At 34.1% G+C, this 26081-nt stretch overlaps 2 protein-coding genes across 5 annotated transcripts; one reads left to right on the top strand and one right to left on the bottom strand.

Moving 5' to 3' along the window:
• The first annotated feature begins 739 nt into the window (after positions 1–739).
• Positions 740–10885, top strand: LOC107871120 (multiple inositol polyphosphate phosphatase 1). The gene is made up of 11 exons (XM_016717922.2): positions 740–1013; positions 3773–3860; positions 4999–5292; positions 5991–6149; positions 7686–7826; positions 7932–7988; positions 8298–8436; positions 9388–9492; positions 9577–9767; positions 10335–10376; positions 10458–10885. The coding sequence occupies exons 1-11, from the start codon at positions 886–888 to the stop codon at positions 10620–10622; spliced, it is 1509 nt and encodes a 502-aa protein (XP_016573408.2). The 5' UTR covers positions 740–885; the 3' UTR covers positions 10623–10885.
• A 1239-nt stretch (positions 10886–12124) lies between these two features.
• On the bottom strand, positions 12125–18489 carry LOC107871119 (probable apyrase 7). Of its 4 annotated transcripts, none has more exons than XR_007055519.1 (4): positions 18292–18440; positions 13901–16057; positions 12509–13314; positions 12125–12414 (listed from the first exon to the last, which is right to left on the bottom strand). XR_007055519.1 is itself a non-coding variant. In XM_016717920.2 (3 exons), exons 2-3 carry the CDS (start codon positions 15891–15893, stop codon positions 13010–13012), a joined length of 2298 nt encoding a protein of 765 aa, XP_016573406.2. In that variant the 5' UTR covers positions 15894–16057; positions 18145–18489; the 3' UTR covers positions 12432–13009. The 4 variants fall into 4 exon arrangements, 2 of the variants coding, with proteins under 2 accessions (XP_016573406.2, XP_016573407.2); XR_007055518.1 differs by having other exon boundaries at positions 18145–18428; XM_016717920.2 differs by lacking the exon at positions 12125–12414 and having other exon boundaries at positions 12432–13314; positions 18145–18489.
• Positions 18490–26081: the final 7592 nt, after the last annotated feature.

Here is a 26081-nt window from a genome sequence, read left to right as displayed (position 1 = left end):
TGCGTATATATGTGTATTTATCTTCTATAGACGTGTATATTTAACGTATACACGTGTATATGTTTTATAAATTAGTATATAACTATATATATATATATTAATTTATATATTGTATTGTATATATATTGTAGTATATTTTATGTAAATTTTAAAGTAGTACATATAAATTGAATGGTGAGTATATATGTGGATATATTTTTTAAATTGTAATGTAGTATATATTATATATAGTGTGTGTATATATATTGTTTAAAGTATTTAAAATGTATATAGTTGGGTATATATAGTGTATATTTAATTTTTTTTTGATCGAATTTTTAATCGAGTTTGACCAGGTTTAGGTCGGTTTGATCGGGTTTGGTTAAGTGAGCCGGGTTAGGGCTATTTTTAAAATTTTTACTGTTGAGCTCGGTCGACCTACGAACTGGATAAATTTAATGGACTGGTTTCGGATTGACCCGGCCCGAGCCACTTAACACCCTTAACTGTCGGGGTTTTGACAGATTCAAAATTGTAATTTTAAGTAATAATACAAAATATTAAAATTTACTCTATTAAATTTCAAACCGTTGAGATTTATGTTGCTCGCTCGAAAAAGGTCTTTGACATCTGCCACGTGTTGCAAATACATAAGCCTAATTATTCATTCGTGGGCCCCACAGGTTACGAATTTAGGGGATAGATTAGCCCAATTACGGCTACATCTTTGATCTAACGGTTAGGCAATTATAATTGACGTTTAACATCTAAAATCTTGGAGCAACTTCTCAAAAAGTATATATAAACCACGTAGGCTTATTCTCGAAGAAACCACTTCACAGATTCTTTTCTTTTTTAAAAAAAAGAATACAACAATATATAAAACCTTCTCTTCTCTGAAATCAAATGTTGAAGAACTCAATGAATATTAGTCTGCTGCTATTCCTTCAAGTTGTACTCATTGCAATTGCGGTTGTACACACAATAGCTGATGAATCCTTCGACGTTCGTCAACATCTATCTACTGTATCCAGGTCTCCATCTCTTACTTGTTCTTTTTTAAATAATCGTGATGTTCGGATCAGCTTGTCGCATGCCCCAACTAATTCACTTTAATTTTTACTTTATCAATATTACTGTATCACTTTTTGAATGTAACAAATTTAATGCTTTAAGAAATGACTATATTAATAACTACGGTAAACTAGAAATTAAGTGATATGATCCCATAAATGCAGCAAGTATTCTAATTTTTGAGGTATCTCTGAGGTGAATTTACAATTGTCTTCACTATTATCTCGTGTATGGAAATGAGCTAAAACTACTTCTCCGTTCTCTTTTACTTGTCTAGTATTGACTTGACACACTCGTTAGGAATAATTGAATAACAGTTTTACTGTATCGACCTTTGAATATAATAAATTTAATGTTTGGTGTATGTTATTACTATCGATGTTGTACTAATTGACGAGAAATGGGGAGGAGTTAATGATAAATTGGAGGTTTGACGACAAGCCGTAGAGTAAAGGGTTTAGGTTGAGCAGAACTAAGATAGAGTATTTGGAAGGTAAGTTCAACGATTTGACACATGAGACTGACGTGGTAGTCGAGTTGGATTCTCATGCTATTCAGAAGTGGGATAGTTTCAAGTATCTTGGATCTTTGATTTAGGGGAATGGAGAGATTGACAAGGATGTCATGCCCTGTATTAGTGTAGGGTGGTTGAAGTGGAGGCTCGCTTCGGGAGTACTGTGTGATAAGAAGTTGCCTCCTAAGCTTAAGACCGTTCTATAGAGTGGCAGTCCGACCAACTATGTTGTATGAAGCGGAGTGTTGGCCAGTTAAGAACTTCCACATTCAAAAGTTGAAGGTGTCGGAGATGAGGATGTTGAAATGGGTATGTGGACTTACCAGGTGAAGGTTAGAAATTAGGTTCTTCGGGAGAAGGTGGAGTGGCTTCGGTGGAAGACAAGATGCAGTAAGTGAGGTTGCGATACTTTGGGCTTGTGATGATGAGGGGTGTGGATGCTCCAGTTCGGAGGTGTGAGAGACTGACTATGTATTGTTTTAGGCAGGATAAGGGTAGGCCGAAGAAATATTGGAGGGAGGTGATTAGGCATGACATGGAGCGGCTATAACTTACGGAGGACATGACCCTTGATAGGAAGGTGTGGAGGACGCGTATTAGGGTAGAGGGTTATTGAGTTGGAATGCGTCCGTAATAATAGGAAGGAGTGCTTTGTTTGTATCTGTGCCTGGAGTTTCTTATAATTTCTTGTTTGTAGTGTTCTGGGGACGTTTGTGATCTCAAATAGATAGTTTATAGTATTACTTAGTCGGTGTCTTATTTCTTTTATTGTCTAGCGGTGTGTTATCCCATTTTGTTGTTTATTTTTATGTTGTTTGTGGTTATACTGTTATTTGTTTTGAGCCGGGGGTCTATCGGAAACAACCTCTCTACTTCATTTGAGGTAATGGCATGGACTGCGTACACTTTACCCTCCCCATACCCCACTTTGTGGGAATAAACTTAGTATGTTGTTGTTTTGAGAAATGAACTATAGTTTTACTACTATCTCCTAAGGGTAAATTAGGAACTAGGTGAAAATTATTTCTTGATTTTTTAAATTGGACAAGTAAAAGTGGACTTATATTTTTCGTATAGTGGACAAGTAGAAGTGGATGGAGGGAGCAATAGTTAGAGTGAACAAGTTAAAATCTTCTTAACTATAACTATTTTGTGAGCTTTATACCTAAACTATTATGTGTTTCTGTTGGACATCTAATTTAGTATATAGTGGACAATTATAAGTGGATGGAGGGAGTAATATTTAGGGTGAATAGTTAAAATCTTCTTAACTATCACCATTTTATATGTTTTATATCTAATGTTCCTGTTAACTATAGCTTCCTTTGGAGTAAAAATACCCTGGTTGAATATGTAGCAAACTGTTTGGAATAACTTCTGCCTGGGAGATGAAAAAAGTTTTAAAAATGAGTCCAATAGGCACAATGAGAACCCCCTATAAAAATGATGATAGTTTAGGGGTTTATAACCTATTCACTCAAATTTTTTCCACGTGTACGGCCACTTGGAATTCTCTGGGGGAGTTTTTGGAGTGTGATATTCGCATAGCATGTCATGTTTCTCCATGGGGTATTTTAGTATAAGTTCATGATAGTTTAGGGGATTCTGTGAACACCCCATATTTTAGGTATTGGATTCACAACACGGTGATAATTTTGTGTTTCTCTCTATGTCCCAATTTATGTGGCAGTGTGTGGCACACTTTGACTTGGTGCAATGTTTAAGAAAAAAGGAAGACTTTTAAAATTTGTGGGTCTAAAACGAATCTTAGATATTTGTTAGGCTGTAAATCATTTTGTTAAAGATAAAAGGAGAATTTAAAGATAACTACTTATACAAGCATGACATTCTTCTTGGGGACAGACAAAAAGGGGAAGGGTGCCACATAACTTGGGACAAAGGGAGTTTTATATAGATTTATACTATGTAAGTTGACTTTTTGTGGCATGTTACTTGCAATTGCCTCTTTAGTGACCTGAATTATGCATAGAATTTAAAAGAAAAATAATATTGAACAAATATGAAGTTCAAATGGATGGAATATCAGCATGCTGTCTTCTTACTAGATTTCAGACTGTATAATAGAGTTTCGTCTTGAGTCGTCTGTGGCCAAAAGATAAGAGCATAGAAAAGTCTACAACTGTAGTTGGCATTTGCATTATAGAATTGGGTTATTGATGTGCTTGTTTATTGGTTTTGTTTCAGGTATGGTACTGTGAAGGATATAGCTGACGATTCCTTTGTGCCTTCCCAAAATCTTGATCAGTGTACACCTATTCATTTGAATCTTGTGGTGAGTCTTTGTTTGGTGTTTCTACTGGTGTTGTTACTTTTTATGGTGCCAGTGCAAATAGTTTTAGAAACTTAAGTTGTAGTTGTTGTATTTTCTGTTACTTTTTTTTTTTGCAAGTACATAGAAGCTTTTCTTTGCCTATTGTTAATAGGAAAGTGGTATGTGTAATAATATTATCCGTGTTATTCCCCTGAAAGAACTATAGCACCAAGAAAATTGTATTTGCATTTGTGGGGTGCATTAAAACTAGATCACATTGTCTTGATACTCGGGGTTGGAGCGCATGTTGATAATTTCCTGACTTAACTCTAGACTAATACAAAGTTTAGGCTGCCATTGGAAGTCCATCTACACCAAACTGCCGGAACCTTTTCTTTGTTTATTGATTTCTTATGACGGTAGTGTCCTGACTAGCTTGTGGCCTTGCTTGAACCTCGACTAATACACTTGGTACCTGCTACTTTCCATCAGCAAGCTACTTGGTAACTATATCCATCAGTATTTAGACAAATGGAAGAACCTAGCATTGCCCCTGTTAGAATGCGAACCTCAGTTCCCAAGGTTGTCAATCCTTGGGAGAAGCGATCAGAAAATCATCAGGCCACCCTCTTTAGGGAGAAGCAATCAGAAAATCTTATTCTGTTAAGATTTGGATGATGCTTTATGATGGGAAAGTTGCTAAAGGTTATCCCATAAATCTAGATTGATAGTAAAGTCGTCTTATTCACCTCAGGGTTATATCTGAAGATTAATGTCACTTATTTGAAGTAGCTGCTCATCTCTTCGACATCTCAGAAGTTTGAACAGTATGATCCTCAAATATTAGTGTCCGGAATCCTGTTCTCCCCTTCCGTTTCATTCTAAATATAGGTTCCGTCTTCTTCTCATCCGTGTCAATTACTATTTTGGCACTTATGTGCTTCCCATTTCCCTTTTGAACTTTTTAATGGAAAATGCATAGACATCATTTGTGTCGTCTAATTTGCACAGTGTGAATTTTGATGCCCGTATGAAAACTGTGCTTGATATAAAAGGAAATATTTTGACAGATTTCTTTTCGGTAATGCTATGCTCATAAGAGATGGTGCTATATTAATTTATCTTGATTGGTAACTTCTTTAATCTTCTTATTTGGTAGGCACGGCATGGCACTCGTGCTCCTACAAAGAAAAGGCTAAGGGAGCTAGAAGCCTTTGCTGCTCGATTGGAAGTCCTTGTACGTGACGTTAAGGAACAGAAGCAGTCTTTGGATAAAATTCCTTCTTGGTTAATGGGGTGGAACTCTCCTTGGAAGGGAAAACGTACAGGTGGAGAGCTGATCAGTGAAGGCGAAGATGAGTTATATAATCTTGGTATTAGAGCCAGAGAACGATTTCCCAGCCTGTTTAGTGAAGAATACCACCCTGATATTTATTCAATCAAGGCTACCCAGGTTGATACATCAGTTACTTTACTTTTTAAAATCTGCGTACTGACTTATTGTCAAAGCATGAACAAATCCATCTCTTGCATTTAGAAGAGGGTGGGGGTGGGCGGTGGGGGTAGGCATAGATATTTTACCTTTTATTGCGGGAAATTCTCAAATCAATGTCCCGTGGAATTAGTCCACATGGTTACAACCCCCCCCCCCCCCCCCCCCCCCAAAAAAAAAAAAAAAGAATCTCAAATCAGTGCAGTTAATGAGAATCGTAAAACATTTGTCGACATTATAATGTAGTTAACGTGCCTTCACTTATCAAAGGCTTATATTTAAGGTGCTGTTTATCCTTACATAACCAGGGAGAGCAGAATCTGACTATTTATCCACCAAATAAACCAATACAAGGAAATTTTATAGAAACTTTTTTGCATCTCGATGCCTTTCCCTAGAAGTGTCAGAATGATTTTTTTATAGCATTGCCTCACAATGCTTTGAGAATTGCCCTCAACCGAAACACGTGTTCATTACTTCATTAACTGATACATCAGAGGATTCTGCTGCTTTGGGATCCTTCGTAATTTGCAAGACTATTGAACTTATATTAGCATTGCTGCCTTCTTTATAGCTACAAGCCCTCTGATTCTGTCGCTGCCTGCTTCTGATAACTCGTCACTAGCCATGACTTTTGACAATGATAGTGATACTTATAGGTTCCTCGAGCATCAGCTAGCGCTGTGGCATTTGGCCTGGGTCTGTTTAGTGGAAAAGGGAAGCTTGGACCAGGCGGTCATCGAGCTTTTGCTGTTACAAGTGAAAGTCGTGCAAGTGATATAGTCTTGAGATTTCACGATTGTTGTCAAAGCTACAAGGTATGCTTGCAAATTTTATTTGGTGGTAGTGTTTTACGTAGGTAACATCAAAATTAAGTTGCATTTGGTAGTTTCTTGAGGTTTTGCTTTTTAATTGGGACTTCATTTTCTGATGCGAGTACATCAAACCTGTAATCTAGTGCACTGAGAAATTCAGAATACAAAGTATTTCAGCTTCTTTATTCAGAATAATTTGATTATGACTATCAGAGGCCCATTAACTTGGTTAATTTTTTTTGCATTTTGACTTTAAAAGAAGCAAAGTTGATAATTGCTTCCATAATCTGTCTGTTTGATTCCCATTCATTGTTCACTGTCAATTACATAACTTTTATTCATATGGTAACCCAGTCCCAATCATCTAAACTTCAGATAAATGTAACCAATATAATCATGCTAGCAAGTGCTGACATATTGCAACAGATTTAAGCTCCTTACTACTTTCTACATGTAGTGGCATAGTTGGAATTTCAGCACTAAAAATGGTTTACCGCAGACATCAGTAGTCTATCTTTTCCAATTGACATGGCCTCTTTCATCAAGTTCTCATCTCTTTGAAATATGCTCTACACAAATGGAGAACACTCTAGAGAATGTTAACTTCGATCAGACATGCATAAAATACCCAACTTTCTCTCAACACAATAATTATTTTGAGCGCACCCCCTACTAAACCTTGTTTTGAACATATTCCCTTGTTAATTCCTGTAGGATCTTCACTCTAGTGAAACTAGGAAACAACTGAACTGGGATGGAAGAAGTAGAAATGAAGAACCACGGGAAACATACTTTTTGTGATAAATAAGAACCATGGAAAAGATAACTGTGAATCCAAGAAGATACTTATCCAGATTTTTAGCTGCTAGTTGTCCAAAGTGATATGAACAGCTGAAAAAGTTTATCCCTGGGAATCACCAGGAGATACTTGCGCAGAATAAAGTGCAATGTTGTCTTTGTTGATGGATAAAGTGCTACGACCTTAGGATGTATTTACCATTTTAAAAATTTAAAAAAAGGAAAGTCCTAAGGGAATATTTATGACTTAGGCGTCAAGATATGTATTTTAGATCTTCAACGAGGTATCTAGCTTCAAATATCTTGAACATTCAGCACCCAAGGGTGCGGCCTAGTGGTCAATAAGTGGATTGAGAACCATGAGGTCTCAGGTTCAAGTCTGAGCAGAGACAAAAACACACTAGGTGATTTCTTCCCATCTGTCCTAGCTGTTTTAGACAAAGTTGCATGGTACCTTATGCTAGTAGGAGGTGGCAGCTATCCCATGGATTTAGTCGAGGTGTGTGAAAGGTGGCCGGGACACTATGGTTATCCCCCCCTCCCCCCCACCAAAAAAAAAAGAAAAGATAAGATCTTGAATATTCATTATTTTCCTAAATAGCACATTGTGTATCCGTACTTTCCTCTCCCTGCATTTTCTGTTTTTCCTGTACCTGCCTGTCTTACTGCTGGTTTGGCTCCTTTTTATATATGCACATGCGCATAGAAAGATGTTCACATGACAGCTCTTTCTGGTGGCAGAATTTCAGGAAAAGTCAGGAACCAACCGTAAAGAATCTCAAAGAACCTATATTAGATGAAATTACTCGTGAACTAGTGAGGCAATATGGGCTTAATTTTACAAAACAGGATGTATCTACTCTATGGTTTTTATGCAGACAGGTTAGTATTGCACTAGTGTCCCAATGGTGCAAAACTCTTTCAACATTTTATTTATTTATTTGGATCTGAGGATAGTTATTTGTTTTAAATTGACTACTCCAACAGGAGGCTTCACTGTTGAACATCACCAATCAAGCTTGTAGTCTATTCGGTCCGGCACAGGTATTTTAGTTAATCCCCTTTTCAGTGGTTCCTCTTGAACTTTAAGAAGAAGGGGAAGCGAGCGGGGGCAATTAGTTTTGTGTTCCTGTGTTGTATGGAGAGCTCTCCTTTGTTTTTCTTAGGTCATAACTGGGAAAGTTGGGGCGGGATGCCTGATTAAGCTAGTTTGATTGAGGTCTTATTAAAAGGTGGTCGACCCCTATTACAAGTTTTTTTTTTTTCTGGTGTACAAAGTATCTCCATTTTCTCATTGTCTTGGGAAATTGAAGCCTTGTTTTAAACCATCCTTATTGACAAGTTATCATATAGGTTTCTTTGTTGGAATGGGCCGACGATTTGGAGTTATTCGTACTAAAGGGCTATGGTAATTCACTAAATTACCGAATGGGAGTGCCGCTACTTGAGGATGTAATTCAATCCATGGAACAGGCAATTAAGGCTAAAGAAGGTAACGTTAATTGAAGTAGCATTATCTTGTTTTTTTTCCCGCAAGGGATTCAGATTGTGGTTTACTATAGTCCATTGATAGCTTATTTTTCTTACCTTTAAGAGGAAGAGATAATTGGAAAAAAGTGAAGCCAACACCTTAATCCTCGTAGTTGTACTCAATCAAAAAGAGTTTGTTAAACTGATGCATTACAATGCTCACACACACTCACGGAAGCCATTGAAGCAGAGAAGAGAAGAAGGAAAGAGCTAAGATATTGTTATTCAAGTGGTAAGGGTATACAATGAGAGAGGCATGGTTGCTATTTATAGGCTCACATGTATGTCACATGAGCTTCTAGAACATTCCTAATTAACTCTTAACAACTTGGATAACTAATCTAATCAGCAACCACTAACTTGATGCCTCCACTAACTTCACTAACTAACTTGGCTAATCAACCTTTTATCAATGTAACGGTAAAAATCAAAAAACAGTAAAAATGAGCTAATGATCTAACTCAGAAAAGTGATCAATAACTAATACATTTTAACAGAGTTGCTAGAGATTGATAGGAGATTATTCTTCTCCTTATCAAATGGAGGCCAAGTAGGGGAAGTATTTCTCTCCTTATGTAAGGCCAGGCCCACTTCGGTACATGTTATGTGGATCCCATATAACTGCTAACTTATAAATTCTGTCCATATTCCATGACTCTATTACCTCTCATAGTGAGGTGTCCTTTTCAACTGCTAACTAGGGGCCTGTTAAATAAGAGTAGAGAGTGGAGCCTTCATTATACCAATTACTTGATACTGTTATTTTTTAGTAATGAGTATCTTCCTTTATATCTCAAGATCATCTTTCTGGAATTCGTTTTGCTGATTCGTATCTTCTATAGAAGTTAATCTTTTAAATGCTGGAAATTTGATATCTGGTGCTCTTGTTTTGTTGTGCTCTCTCCTCCATTAGAAGGATATGCTCCTGGGAGCTATGAAAAGGCGAGTCTACGTTTTGCTCATGCAGAAACTCTGCTTCCTTTTTCATGCTTGATCGGACTCTTTCTTGAAGAATCTGGTGAGTGTTTATACAATAGGATGGTTTTACTCTCTATTACCTCCGGTTTCTTAAATCAATTTTATGCACTTGAATGTTTTTCAGAATTTGAATTAATACAAAGAGAGCAGACATTGCAATACCCTCCTAAGCCTCCTAAAACAAGAAACTGGCGGGGAAGTATAGTGGCACCTTTTGCTGGCAATAACATGCTAGTCCTTTACAGCTGCACGTCAAACAACTCAAACAAGTACTTCGTGAGAGTGTTGCACAATGAACGGCCCATTCCAATACCAGTAAGTTTTCTGATTACAACATCTGTGGTCCTTGCTTTGGGATCATACATCAGTAATTACCGGCCTTCAAGGTTTTCCCTTTACTTCATTTTTAACTTCTGAAAAAAGGATTCACCGGCTGTGATGTCCATGTTCCAACTTAAAAGAGGTTTTGCCAACAGTGAAGTTACAAATTCATGAAATTTTTCTGAAGTTGCAACTTAACTTTTTGTCCGCAAACTAATCCCAGGGAAGTACACAAATCTCACCAGTATTTGCCAATGAACAAGTTCGTGGTAGAGCCATGAGACAGCATTGCCCGCATAAACTGTTATACTCCTGTATTAATTGTGCATTCTTTTTAAAGAACTCTTAGGGGTGGCAGTGGATGTCATGCATCTTTTTCATAACGTCTAACTGGAAATGATGTCGCTTGTCAAGATGCACACTTGCAAAATGGCCACTTGTTCCATAAGCAAATTTTACATCCACAAATTTTCTTACTATCAATATTTTCCTCTTGCCTCTTGGTGATTCCTTTTTCTTCTATTCTAACCTTTTGATTCTTTTATTTCGTTTTGTTTATAGGGTTGCAATGGCTCAGATTCTTGCCCATTTGAAGTATTGAAGGTACCACTTCTACATTTCACTAGATGATTCAATTTACTGTGACATCGACTATCTCTTACATGTCATAAATATGCCTTCCAGGAAAGAATAGTTGCTCCTCACTTGAAACATGACTACAACACGCTTTGCAATACGAACTTGGAACAAAAAAAGAAGGATTCTCCCCCAAGTATGTTCTCGCGAATGTTTGGTTGGATTTTCTCACCGAGGAATGCTGATACACCCACCCAGAAAGTTGAGCTCTAACATCTTACAAGATTTCTTTTTTTTTCGTTCTATAATCTTGATTCTGCCAGCAACCAACTGGTGTCCTGGTGTGACACAATTTTATAAGGCAATTGTTAGTCTTGTATTATTAAGTTTTCTGGTGGCTGGTTTAACCATAGGGTAGTCAAAAACTAAAGGCATTGAGATACAGTTGATACCTGTAGTTTTTGCATCTGCAAATCTAATTTACCCTGTTTGAGTCACTTTCTGGATGTGTATAACCAAAAGCAATTTGTTTCCAACTGCCTTCACAAGTATTATGTTGGGATTGTTAAGCTCTGATTCAATCTTATTAGCTTTTCCAGTATCTATTTAAGATAAGGTATGTATGCAGATTCTACCCCTATTTTTGCGGGATAGAGACACTCTCTCCAATAGATCTTTGGCTCAGTGCTTATAATTCAAAATAGGCCCCCACCCCCCAAAAAAAAAGAATCATAAGTTACGTATGGCGTTTCGGCATATAGAGGAACTTCTGTCTGTCCAAACTTTTTACTACTCCCTCAGTTCTAAATTATGTGTCATTATTTTCTTTTTGGTCCGTACCAAAATGAGTAAAGTTTTTAAAAACACAATTACAATTTTACCCTTAGTGATCCCACTTGATTATAAATACTATTACTCCTTTGTTTTATTTATCTTTTCGTTGGTCCCATTTGATTTTAAATACTATTACTCCTTTCTTTAAGAAGAATAATTTTGTAACTTTAACCAAGTTAATACTTATTCCTTAAATATCGTGTCCGGTCAAATGGTGACATAATTTGGGACGGAGGGAGTACTATTTTAGAACAAACAACATAAATTCCGACAATTTGGAGCTTAATTATAGAAAATCTCAACATTTTCCATTTATTACTAAAAATTACGATTATGGGTTTGTCGAGATATATAATTAGCTCCCGATACATCCATCGAAAGATACATTTTTTCCTTTATAAGATTACATAATTAGCTTTTGATATATTTTTTTTTTCAGTTGAGTCTATTGAGACATAATTAGCTCCTTGATATATCCAACAAAGATACACAATTAGTTGATTTTTTGTAATTACTTTGTATGGGTGAAAATTTGTGTAAATATGATAAGTTAAAAGGTGTATCTGTGTTATTTTTGTGTTTTATCCCTAATATTTCCCTTGGTCTCGAAATATGATGAGTTAAAAGGTTTATATCTGTGTTATTTTTGTGTTTTATCCCTAATATTTCCCTTGGTCCCGAAATGTTTTTCACATAACAATACCTAGGACACAACGCACGCTTTAGATTCCATTTCCACCATTCTTCCCTTCTTAGGTAGATACTCTAAAATTTATAGTAGTACTATCTTTTGTAAATAAGCATTTTAACAAAAGAATTGCTTATTAACATTTAATCAAACACTCCAACAATTTATTATCACTTTAAAGTACTTCTATCCAAACACACAACACCTAAATATTTTTTCAGAAATTAATGCTTATTGACAACTTTTAATCAACTTCGCAACACATCATATATGTTAATTAGTGAGTTAACTCGCACAATTATGTGGTTGAGTGATCACTTTTGATATCTTGAAGAGTTACAATAAAATGAGAGCAGTTGCTTTGCAACACCTTACATGGTCAAGTAAGGTGGATGACAATAACTTGCATATTTTTACAAACCATTTACAATTTGTTCATGAAATTTCCTTTTCTAAACCAAGCCAGCTCAGTGACCTTTTCAATGCTCTTACCTGTGTATTCTACCAAACATTTAGACTTGTAGGTTCTGAAAATGCTGGATTCTGTAAATAACAGTAAATAAGAATGAATATTGAGTAGTATAAAAGAATCAAGGGATCGTATAATGTGTTCAAGTATGACAAAAGAACAAGTTACCAAAATCTCGAGCTAGCCTAATCAAGCAGAGTACCAATTTGACCATTTACAAGCCGGCAACCTCATTCACATCAAGGACCCTATTAGAGAACCTCTGCCACTCATGGCTTCTGCAGAATGCAATTGCACCACTCCCATCAGACCATGTGAAATTTTGGACAATCAAATTGGAATTGCATTGGTAACCCCTAGCATTCACAGGAGGCAAATCTCTCTCAAGTTTCACATGATAAAAAGTTCTCTGTTGTTCTGCACAGCTGCCTTGATTAACGATGTCAGACTTCTCTTGACTGATAATATCCGTGTTGTGAATCTATGTTAGGTAATATCGGATGAATAAGCTTTCCTTGCGTCTCATTATGATGATGTCTCTAAAGGAGAATGCAGGAAAGGCGCATGTTATGTGATTCATAGCCGATGGTAATTTGCCAATCACCAAGTGAGCCATTAGAAATCATCAGCCCCATGATTTCTCTTCTGAAAGAAATATTACCATCAGATTTACACCTTTGGCAAGGGCATTTCAGTAGACAGTGAAGAAATAAGATCTTCTCGTGATTGGGATCTCCTGCTCTGGAGACGCTGTTGGCTTCTGTGTGGTGACCAGAAGGAACCCGTGGTACTACTTTCATATTGCATCTGCCCCAAGCTACCTGATGAGAAACTGTGTGCTACACTACTGGATGATGAGTATAAGGAAGATTCAGAAAGCTGGATACCATTGCCACCAAAACCATGAGTGTCAAATGGTCTCTGTTGAGTATTTGCAACTGTTGGACTGAGTGGCGTCTTCACTCTTCCTTCGCCTGAAAAGACAAAATTGGCATGATTTCTGCGAAATAGTGCTGATAAGAACCGCAGTAGGCGTTACAACAGAGAACTATAAAGTGTTACAACCATGGTATCCTGCTTTTTTCTTCTTTTTTTTTAGGACCAAGTCAAAATTTCATTATTAAACAACGAGACAGTATCACAAGTGTGTATTGTTAAACATGACTCAACAACTGGTGTTAGCTTCTCACTTTGGTTCGCCACAATCATACCAAAAGGTAATCTTTCCTGAGTCAGTGTTAGGCTTCGAAAAAAGTACAACAACAAACCCAGTGTAATCCCGCAAGTGTGGTCGGGGAGGGTAGGGTGTACACCAGACCTTACCCCTACCTTGTAGAAGAGCTTCCTATGCTTAACGGCGTATGGATGTAGCATGCAATATTCTAGTACAAGTTTTTAATGGGTAAGGTAAATTTTCAGTCCATAAATGGAATTAAATTCATTATCAGATACCACAAGGAGATTATCAGAAGGAAAAGCAATGAAATTGTTATTTTTCAATTTCCAGCATTTGACATAAACTAGAATAGCACAATACACATGCTTTTTCAGAGAAATTACCTGTAATAACAGGACTCCACCGTTTGAAATTGAAAGGTGCTGGAATGTTGATTATAGATGTGGATGAAGCGCTATTATTCCTGAAAAGGGGAAGATATGCCCTACGGAAGAACCTGGGCATCCACGTGCCAACATATGATAATGCACAAAGAAGAACAGCTAATGAAGCAAACAAAATAGCAAGAAGAACAACTGGGTGCATCTTCATGAGCAATAGCTTGTAACTAATAAGTTGCACCCCAGTTGAAACTGCCTTTCCAGCTTCCGACAGCGCAACACCTAGTGTCCAAGTAATACTCCCCGAAGCAATGGTTACCTGACTATCAGTGATATGCAAGCCTTCTCTCAGCAAAGAGACAACGTATGGTGCCCTGAAGCAATACTGTTCTATGAAAGGCTGAGGTGCAACACTAGTCTTTGCAACATCCCAAGCCTTATCACAAAATTCATGACCCTTTTCTAATACATCATCCAGTGCAGCATCAGGGGTCAAGTTGAAAAAACGATATACCACAAAGAAACCAGACATAGCATAGAACTGGCCAAAGGGACGAGGAAGATTTTCTGCAAGAGCACAGGGCTGCAACTCACAATCAATTCCTGAACTTTTGTTAGACCATTCAGACAAATTAACAGCAGATTTTGCAAGTGAATTGCATTCTTCCCATTTTGGAGCTCCAACAAGCTGAACGCGAACTCCAGGCTTTCCCCCTCTACCAAAAACTTCTTTCCTAGTGGAAGGATTGCCACCTTCTTGGTATAGGGAAACACAGTGAGTACAGATATATTGCTCCTTGTAACCAGAATTCAGACACGGATGCTTGATCTCAATATTTCCACTGGAGAGATATGCATCACTGATCTTGGGAAGCCTCTTGATAAGATGAACAACAGACTTGTCAAAAGCATCATTCAGGCCATATCCTTCTAAGGAATAAGCAGTGAGATGATGATTAACGGCACCAATATTCAGCTCTAAGCTAGTTTCATCAGGGACATGTTCCTTGCTCTCAAAAGTAACCTGCAGTGATGAGCCACCTAAGTCAAGTGCACCAAATGTTCCCTTTTTAGGAGTTGCCCCCAATATACCAGTATGATAATTCATAGCTATCCATCCAAAATAGGCTTCCTCCATGCCAGTGATAGTTTTGACCCATTCCCTCTTGCACAAAAAAGGGGAACTTTTCAGAATGGACCAAGCATTGTTAAGAAGCCATTCTGAGTCTGAATTTGGCAGCCTGCGAACCCCAGCCGTAGCATAAAGATGGAGATAAGTAGTTTTATGTGCATGTCTAGGGATTTGCTTCGCTGCCCATTTAATTAGTGGCTTAATTGCTCTTTTCAAGCCAGACGTGTTGTGCACCAACTTGTCAAATCCCGGTTCTGTCTCCATTCTGTTGTAAGCCCGTCCACTCTGTAATCTTGAGTTTCTTTGGAAACTCTCTGGCAGTGATTTCAATACAATAGGGAGATCATTATCTTTTTTATAGTTAGGGGATGCTTGATATACATAAACACGAGTCCCGGTGCTCCCACAATCAAGCACAACATAATACTTTGACTCTCCGTGGAATAAGTTAAAATGGAAAAACACCACATATAGGAGAAATGCAACCAATAGCAAGCACAGGAGAACTAAGATAACCCGTGTCCATTTCGTTCGTGCAGAAGTGACTATTGGTGTCCCTTTCACCTTGGAGAAGCTTGTACCCAAATTTTCTCTCTTGAAAAGATTTAGCCGTTTTAAATTAGCTGAATCCCTCTCTATATCAGAGTTGGGACCACCATCTTCCAGATCAAGCCGCCGGTATGCAGAAAGATCTTGAAGGGATGAGGAAAGTCTCAACTTGTTCTTCTGATCTAAGCTAGAAACATTAAGTGAACCTGGAAGAGGTGGTAACCCCGATGATGGATATGGATTGTTAGACGTCGTTGGGGTCGAGAAACGAGCCACTGCAGCAGACACAATTTCAGTGACTTTGTTAAGCACCATGCTTGCAGAGATTACAAATTCTAAGCAAGGTTACTCTTCAAGCCAGAGTTTTCTCGTCCATTCTTGCATTGTACATGAAAAGCTCATTGACTATCATCATACAGCAATAAGTCTCATAAGCATAGCACATGATGCACTAATTGAACCTGTAAAGGAGAAGTGTCCTGCATCCCAAAAGGAATAACATAATATTACAAACGAATCAAAATCATTTGAACATGATGTCATAGTAAGGAGAACCAAAGAGGAGCTAAAACCATAGATTTCCAGTGACGACAGCTATAACATTCAATCTACATTATGGCTTTAGTAATTTAGTAATGTACCCAATGGAGCTTATCATGTGTGATGCAACTCAACTAAAGATGAGATGAGCCAAAAACGATCAGTGATTATAGAAGTACATGCTCAGTATGTAGTATATGCACCAAATCACTGACACAGTATTTTTATGGATATTCCAGAAGCTCAGAAATCAGTCATATCTATGGTCTATGGATGTCCCTTGCTTAGCTCTACCTATGTGAGCTTTGCATCGCCAGCCGCATGTCCAAATAAAGGGGAACAGTGGTGGTTAATTAATAACTAATGAACCAATAACCATAACATTATAAATTTTCCAAAAATAAAATTCTTTTGCACCCTAATTGTGAGGAATAGATATAGAGGGGGCTTTATATACCCAACCCCAAGTAGTATGCGACCGAGACTTGGACAATTGAAACATCTGCTATCTTCATTCATCCTAGAGTTTTACACTAAAAATACAAATACTTTACCTATACGGAGTTATAAGATAATAAGCATGCCACAACTGATAGATCAAATAAATCGAACATAAAAATACCACTCATCACGTCAGTCGCAGGCTTCTTCCAGCATATACAAGTTAAAAGCACATTTACATCATTATTCAAATTCGTTCATTCCGATCACCCCCCCCCCCACACACACACACCCCCACCCCCAAATCCAAATGTAATTCACATTCTTTTCACCAACCTCCTGAGGCTAAAACTTACAAGAGTTTCCAACACGTCCATCCATCAAAAGTAGCAGCAAAATCATACTCAAAAGAACGGAAAATCTAATCAGCACATTCAATTTTCAGTGCGGTTACAGATATTGGTTTGTTACTCTGTTCAAAATAAATCCTATACATTTTCATATCACATTAAAATAGGATAATCACATTCTTTTTGCTGAGGAAAAACTCGAAGAGTTCTCAACACGTCAATCAGCGCATTCAATTTTCAGCGTGAATTTGTTATGGGTCTCTTGATCTGTTCGGAATAAAATGTACACATTCATATACTACCTGAAAGTACGATAGTCACAATTCTTTTGTACTAACTAGATCTTCCGTAACAATGAACAACTAAAATTTCAATCAACACATTCAATTTTCAGCACGAATCTGAATATTAGTTTCTTCTAATACATTTATTTGTACACAAACATTAAAGAAGGATAATCACAATTTTTTGCAGTTAAAATACCACTATTATTAGTTGCAAAAAAATCAGCATTCAATAACTAAATCTTCCCTAACAATGAACAATTTAAAATGCAAACAGCACACTAAATTTTCAGTGTGAATCCAGATATTAACTCCTCAAACTGTTCGAAATAAAACGTATACATTTATGAGTTTAAGTTTTGCGAACCGTCAGTGTACAAAATATTCTATACTACCAGGTAAACTAGACTTGCTATTACAAATTACCCAATTTTTTCTTTTTCAATTTTTACGTAAAAAATTGTATAACTTGTACTGTAGAATATTTTATACACTGATGATGCACAAAACTTAAATTCTAACTAAATCTTCCGTAACAATGAACAACTGCAATTTCAATCACCACATTATATTATACTAATTTCTTAAACATTTATCTACTGCCTAAAAGTAGGATAATCACAACTTTTTGTAGTTAAAATTCAGCATTAAATAACTACATCTTCCTCAACAATGAACAACTACGACTATTATACTTTCTTATACATTTATATATTAATAAGCAATCACCAAAATTTTTTAAAAAAAAAATCAAATGTAGTTTAAAAAAAATCAATTTTTATTACAAAAAATTCAGCATTAAATAACTAGATCTTCCTCAACACCGAACAACTAAAATCACAAAATTTAACAAAATTTAAAAGTTACAAATCCTGCAATTAAATCAAAACAGCATATAATGTAAATATAAATTCGTAAAAATGCAAATGAAAATGAGTAAAATTTACTTACGGATCGGTGAAGGGGAACAAAAAACATTGTCGGTGCAGTAAAAAAATTAGTGTGAATCGTTTGGTTGTGGCGTTTAGATCGTTAAGAATGAAGGAGATCTGAAAGGAGATTTGTGAAGAATATAAGAACAAACAAACAGAGTCTTACGCGTTTGAATCACTCTTCTTACTTCTTCTTCTTAACCTCTTCTAAACCTTTTTTTTATTTTTCCTCAAAAAATTTCTTGAATAAAAAAAAGGTTGAATTTGCATTTATATTATTAGGGAAAATTTTTTTATCACTTCTGCCTTATAATATGATTTTAGTCTAATATTAGATTCTTTTTAGGGGGGAAAATTTGTTTTTAGTAGGAGAAATGATATTCTAACCTTTTATAATCTTCTTAAAAAATTTAATTTTTTTATACTTTCTTTGTTCGTTTTAACTTATCAAAAAATTTCTAATAATATTTATACTTTTAGTTGTCATTTCTGACATATCAAGAAAATATAATTTCTTTTTTTTAATTTTATCCTTAGTATTAATTATTTTTTTCAAATTAAATTTAATACACAATGTAAACATCATTTAAAAGAAATATTATGGTAAAATAATCATGTTATTAATTGTTTTTTAATAGATATGTCAAATCAAATTGTGACAAGTGAAAGCGAGAAAGTAAGAAATTTTGATTTTAACACTTATGAGAGTGGAAATATTATTTTCTTCTATTCATATTATATAAGATTGTAAGAGATCTTATTTTCTTGTTTTCTTTAGTCATTGATCCCTAATTAAGTTTACATTAGATTAATTTTAAATTGTAATTAAATATGAAAGATAAATTAACATTGAAAAATCATAAATAACTCATAGGTAGGTAACTAAACTTTTTACTAGAATTCAATTCTCATCTTATAATCTCCTTCCCTTTTTTCCTTCTTCTCCGATCCTCATTTACAACTTTTTTACACTATAAATTTGAACAAGTATCATCCATCCATTTCGCACAAGAACTTTATTAATGGCAAAGAACAAAAGTGTAATTTGCTAATAATAAAGATGTTGAAAGACAAAAAATAATGAAAGATACAAATTAAGTAAATTTGATACTGCAAGAACCAATTTCAACATTTTTTTTAATACGCATATAATCTCTCTCAAATTTTTTGCGTAAATTTTTTTCTAAGAGTTAAGCGATAATATAACAAATTTGAATTCTTCACTACACTAATAAAAATTGAAACACCATTACAATTTTAGAATAGTAGATGCTACACTCATTATTGAATTACATGTAATTAAAGGATAGAGGTAATCAATAATAACGGAATGAGAAATTTAGACTCTGAAAATCAAAATGAGAGAAATTAGACTCTTCTCTCAATAATATTATAATTTTAAACACTACAAACAATGATTTCTTTATGTGTAAACAACATAAATCCCCTAGTTAATGAAAGTAATTACACAAAATCTCATCTTGTTTTTTCTCTTCCGAATTTTGACAAATATACTCATACATTCGCCTAACTATTATACATTGGCGAATGTATGATGAAACATCCATTCCTAAATTTAAGGTGATTGAAATCATTAATTGTTTTACTTTTCCTTAATTAACGACAATAATTAGCTAACTAACTTTTTTGACCTCTGAAATCTGAAATCTGAAATCTTCCAAAAAATAGAATCATCCAATTGATTTTTATCTTTCTCTCTCACTATTTTCTCCCATAGTTTCAGATACTTTTCTTGCTTTCCCTTTTTTTTTTCTCTTTTTTTCTCATTTTATTTTTTGCACTCTCTTTTATCTATCTCCCACCGATAGGAGCTTAGTTGTAAATTCTTTTGATATATCATGGGCAATTTATTGTAAATATTACAACTGAAATGGGTATTATCAGAATCGGTTGATTCAGAGTCCTTTTTTTGGACTTAATAATTGTAATTTCTTGATTTTTTTTTTTTGTGGATGATATGAATGTGAATTGCAAAATTGTTGATTGCTTGATCACTGTGATGTTCTTTAGCTGATAACTTTTTGTTTTATTTTTTTATTTTTTTTTGGTTTAGCTATGTCTTTAACACTGTTCTATGAGAATTTCCTTTGCTTCTTATTAAAGATTGCAAAAATTAGGAAAAATAGTGAAATATTTTTGAGTTGGTTATGGGAATTTTCAATATTAAATTTGCTCCCTTTAAGTATAATATGTTAGCATACATTAAAGCCGATGTATAATGAAACTGTGCCATCCCAGTAAACTTACGAATGTATAATATGTTGTTATACATTCAAATCATTGTATAATGAAACTGTGTCATTCCAGTAAACATTAGAATGTATAATATTTGATTATACATTCGTCTATGTATATAATGAAAACTGTCGCAATGACAGAAATTGTATTTTGTTCTGATTTTATTATTTTTAACATGTTTGTTTAATCCATTGACTCAGTGTAAAAAAAATTATGCAGCTATGTACTGATTTGTCGTAACATAGACTGCAAGTGGTTGTTGAAGGCGTTTTCTAAGAATGAATCGAAAATTGATGCTTATATGAGAAGTGGGTGTTGAGGGTGTCTTATCCTTAATCATACTCCTTATACATATGTTGTGGGTGTGTAGATACTATGCAATTTGGCAACTATTATAGTAAATAGTTGTTGAAACGCAGTGTGTATTACACAATTATATATTAAACTTTCATGTATATATAATGTATGATATACTATTATACTTTATTAACATGCTTGATGTTTTACTGACAACAATGACTTTTAACTGAATACATGTATTATTTTTTGTTTAAACAACATAAGAAATGACAGACTTATATAACATAATTCATGATAATTTAAGTGATTTTTTTCATTTTGTTTTATGTGTATGGTTATAGATTATATTTTCGTGTAAATGAATGATATGTTCACAAAGTATTTAATGTAAAAAATACATTAAAAGTATGTTAATAATGTATAGTGTTATAGTTTATAAATATGTATGACGTTAAATATTTTCTTTATTTTCTATTAAGTCATGAACGTTTAACAACAGGTATGATGTTATGTAATACATATGTTTTAACGTATGAGACACTTGTTCCATGTATTATTAACGTATAACATAATTTACCTATTGCTAAAAATTCAATATGTTGATATACAATAACACATTATTTTGTAATTTAATTTTATACGTAATATGTAATAAAATGTAAGGCAAACTCAATGATTGCCAAACTATATTAGTAACATGACAATATAGTGTAAGTAATTGCAAAAGATTTCTTCAGAAGTTATATATGTATAAGAATAAGGGCATCCATAAAATGTGAATTAACATTCAAAAAGTAACATTGTAACCGTTTAACATCAACTACAAAATCAAGAATTAGTTGTTTCAATGCCGACTATTAGAAAAAAATGCTACTCTAAAGTAACAAGTGCACTTTCATCAATTGTTTGGAGATAACTATTCCTCAGCCGATAAGGATCCTCATTATCATTCGTGTACCCTTTTTTTGCCTTTGTTACTCTGTAATGTCATAGTAATGAAGCATAGTGTGCATCAAACCCACATGATTGGACTTGCTGTCCTTCACTTAATATTTCTGCGTAGGCAGACACAAAGACGCCACAGTCCTGATTTAAAAAAACACGATGAAGTCACAGTCCGTTCAATAATTATAACATTGTTATACATGTAAAAAAATTAAATTTACTTAAACGGTTCAGTCGGTATTTCTTGCCTTGAAAAAATAAAATCAGACCCTAATTACACAACAGTTACACATATATGATGATAACTTATACATTTAAAAAAATAAATCAGACCCTAATTAAACAACAACTAGACATGTATGAGGGTAACTTATGCATTTAAAAAATAAACATCTGTAATGAATAATGTCATAATACACAATTTTATCTTAAATATGTATGACCTTTATGCTTGTTAGAATGTATAATGTGTCTTTCAAAATAAGCAATGTATAATGACTGATATATTATAACTTATACATTATAATGTAATATTCCATAATGTATAATATCACACTATTAAGTGCAAAACTTTGGCTAAAGTAAGAATGTATAATGTCACCTTATACAATATTAAAAAGTGCAAAACTTTGGCCAAATTTAGAATGTATAATATCACCTTATACAATATTCAAACATTCACAACGTATAATTCCACTTATTACAATAACTGTCTCTTTTATGTACATCTTCTTATTGTATAATATAATGGAATATAAAGTAGAAGACTAATATTATACATTATTTTGAAAAATAAAGTAATGTAAAATCAAATAACATAAATGTATAATATCAAATATGCAAGGAACAAAATCAATAAAAATATTTTATTCTTGAGCATCTAACTGACTAAGTCCTAAACTAAAGTTAGGACAAGAATCCATTATCAAATTTATACTATATTGATTAAGCAATCGCAACTATAAACAAGAAATTCAAAGATCTGACTTTTATTATATGAAAAAAACGAAAAAAATCGACTAACAAACTAGAATGAGATTGCAAAATAAGGTAATTTCATAAAAATCAACATGCAACCAAACAAGAATCCGAATAAGAACTAACAACTTTAAAACAAAAAATGCAAAGATCTGACTTTTAATAAATTGAAAAAAAATGATATTATCGAACTATCACACTGAAATGAATTTGCAAAAGCAATTAATTTTATAAAAAACAAACACGCAACCAAAAATCGAACGAGATTGTGATTTGGTGAAGTTGAAAAAAAAACTAAAAATTATTGAAAAAAATCAGTATATAAGTCCAATAAATGTTTGATAACTTACAAATTGGTAACCTCTAAGTATACGATTGCTTGAATTTGAGCATGAAAAAAATATTCAATAATGGAGGAACAATCAGTTGTTTAATGAAAGAAAAAAATGGAGCACATATGAAAAAGAGAGAGAAAGTAAGGGCGTGTTTGGTATGATGGAAAATGTTTTCTAGAAAACATTTTCCCATTTTCCCGTGTTTGGTTATTAAAAAATTTTGAGAAAATATTTTCAAGGTGACTTATTTTCCATTATTCGAGGGAAAATGACTTCCCTAATAAGTGAAAATGACTTCCCTAATAAGTGAAGAGAAGTCATTTTTCAGAGAAAACACTTGAGATTCTTACGCGTATACACTCCTCTTCTTCACCCCCAACAAAATCGATAGCGCACCCACAAGCAGATCATCGTCGTCTTCAATTTAGGGCTTTCTCCCCTCTCTCTCTCTTCTCCCCCTGCAAGAATTTCAAAGGTATGTCCATAACTAATTTCTTTTATGGTGCTTGGTAAAAAAATTCTGATATTTTTTCTCTTTTGCTTGTTTGGGTTTCTGATTTGAGGTTAATTTTGTTCAAAAATTGAAATTTGAATTTCTGATTTGAGTTCAATTTTGCTCAAAAATTAAAATTTGGGTAGTTTGACGGAATGACTTGTTTGACAGAAATGCTTTGAGTAGTTTGACGGAATGACTTCTCTGTCGGAAATGCTATGAAATGCTTTGAGTAGTTTGACGAAATGGCTTGTTTTTTACTTAATTGTGCGACTTGAAACTGAGAGTTCCAGAAATAGAGTTTGTTTATCCTTAAGGTCTTTACAACTGTAAATTATAATTTATTTTTTTAATTTTGCCCATCATTTTTTTTGGTTTCCTGGTGTTTTACTTTTTAAAAATCTTCGTAAGGTGTGGTTGGAACGATTCAAGCAACAACAACAACAATACCTATTCGTTGGCTTAGCTTCATAGGATTTGGAAGCAACTATTATTCACACGCTTTTGTTTTTGAAAATGTTTCGTGTATTTGCTTCCAAACTTCTATCTTTTCTTTTGTTTTTGATAATGTATCGTGTATTTGCTTCCAAACTTCTCTCTTTTGTGCATTTGTGGAAATTGATTAGGAAGCATGAATTATGTAAGTAATAGTTGCATAAATTTTAGCGTCTTGTAATATTTTGATACTCGATATTAATATTATTTGCTATGCTTAAATTAGTTCCGACAAAATGTTGAGTTGTCTGATATACTAATTAATTGTTTACTAGTATTTTTCAAAAAATATTTTTTCCTTTCACCAATCAAACAACTAAAAATATTTTTTAGAAAAATATTTTCTATTCACCAACCAAACACCATAAAATATTTTCCACCCATCAACCAAATATGAGAAAATAAGTAGAAAATCAACTTATTTTTCATGAATATATTTTTCAGGAAAACATTTTCCATGAAAAATATTTTTCATCATACCACCAAACACACCCTAAATGGAAAAGAGAGAGAAAGTAAAGAATTGTTTAATAGGAAAAAAAAGAGAGAATAGTTATGGAAAAGATAGATAAAGTAATGATAAAGTTTTTTTTTTTTTTTTTTTTTTTATGTATAAGAGGAATGAGAGAGAAAACAAAAAAAATAGGGGATTTTAGTAATAAGTTTGGATTTATGTAATTAGTTTGTTAATATGAGATGTGTTATAATAAGGTAAAATTAATTTGTGTATATATGTAATTTTTAGTTTCTTTATCTCTACTCAACCTGAATTTCAAGCAAATATATTATTGTATTGTTTAACTCTTGAGCCTCTTTGTTGTTTAGCCCCAAGCACGACAGCTTGGCCAAGCTCTGTACTATCCGAGTTCACAATAGATATGTAGAATATATTTGTTTGTTTTGAGATAACAAACTTTTTTCCCCACAAACTAAATTATTCAAACATAAATTTATTTTGGTGATTTTTCTTTCTAAAAAAAATCAACTTCAAATATATAAAAGGAAATACATCTAGTTAATAAAACATTACATCTTAAATGTTAGTTAAATTCTTTTAGTTTTGAATCTCGGAAAATGAAATTACTTCCTCGATTTCGTTTTAATTGACATTTATATTAAAAGAATAATTATTTTAATTTATCTTTCAATATATATAATCGATAAAAGTTTGTTGTATCTTTTATTTTTATCCTTAATATCAAATAATAAAATAAAATAATAATATTTAAATTTTAAAATATTTATTAATAAGACTAATTTACATGTAACTAAAATGAATAATGAGTGAGGTGGTTACATGTGATTGAAGAAAGAGTCAAAAGCACCCGACAGCAATTTACCGTTGGGCTATTTGAGTCAAACAAACGACACCGTTCGATCTTGGTGGGGGGGGGGGGGGGGGGGGGGGGGGGAATATCCATGATCAGTTTTTACAGATAAGTCATGGGTTTTGAATTTGACTGTTAGCAGTTTTGTCAGTTGTCCATTTGGCCACTAGGCACTACCCCACTGTTTTATAGTAATATGTTAATTGTAGTTCCATGAAAATAATATTTTTTTAGAGTTTCAGTTGGAGTTGGTGTTGTGTTTGATGATGAATATATGAGTGAAAAGTGACTCCAAAAATAATTGGTAAAATAGTTCAGTGGACCCTTATACTATATCCGTTTTGTAATGTGGATGCTCTTACTTACATGTTTGTCATCTAGACCCTTGAACCCATTAAAAAGTAATATTTTAAATACTTTGACTATTGACCAAACTTATGTGGCATTAAAATGACTAAGACGGACACGCGTACAGGCACACGCCTAGGGTGCGAGTGGGGTCAATTTTTGGTCAACTTTATATTAAAATAATTTTAAAAGAATAAAAATTAATATTAAAATTAAAAAAAATTAAAAAGAGCCTTTTTTCCTCCATTTTTTAATTTAAAAATATTTTAAAAAATTTAAAAATAATAATTTAAAAAATAAAATAAAAAAGCCCCCTTTACCCAACCCCCTCCCCCGTCTAGCCACCCCCATCCAACCCCTCAGCCCCCTTCCCCCGATCCAGCCATCCTCCACCCCACCCTTCACCCCCGTCCAGCCACCCCTCACCCCGTCCAGCCACCCCCACCCCACCCCTCACCCCGTCCAGCCACCCCTT

This window comes from Capsicum annuum, chromosome 5 (genome assembly GCF_002878395.1).
Source record: "Capsicum annuum cultivar UCD-10X-F1 chromosome 5, UCD10Xv1.1, whole genome shotgun sequence".
Taxonomy (NCBI): domain Eukaryota; kingdom Viridiplantae; phylum Streptophyta; class Magnoliopsida; order Solanales; family Solanaceae; genus Capsicum; species Capsicum annuum.
This window is presented reverse-complemented; position numbering and strand designations above follow the sequence as displayed.

Bases quoted from the DNA above. Each gene is read 5' to 3' on its own strand.
- LOC107871120 (XM_016717922.2), top strand. From the start codon at position 886: ATGTTGAAGAACTCAATGAATATTAGTCTGCTGCTATTCCTTCAAGTT. The intron at 1,014-3,772 runs GTCTCCATCTCT...GTTTTGTTTCAG, and splicing joins CATCTATCTACTGTATCCAG to GTATGGTACTGTGAAGGATA. The intron at 9,493-9,576 runs GTGAGTGTTTAT...AATGTTTTTCAG, and splicing joins ACTCTTTCTTGAAGAATCTG to AATTTGAATTAATACAAAGA.
- LOC107871119 (XM_016717920.2), bottom strand. From the start codon at position 15,893: ATGGTGCTTAACAAAGTCACTGAAATTGTGTCTGCTGCAGTGGCTCGT. The intron at 13,315-13,900 runs GTAATTTCTCTG...TTGTCTTTTCAG, and splicing joins GTGGAGTCCTGTTATTACAG to GCGAAGGAAGAGTGAAGACG.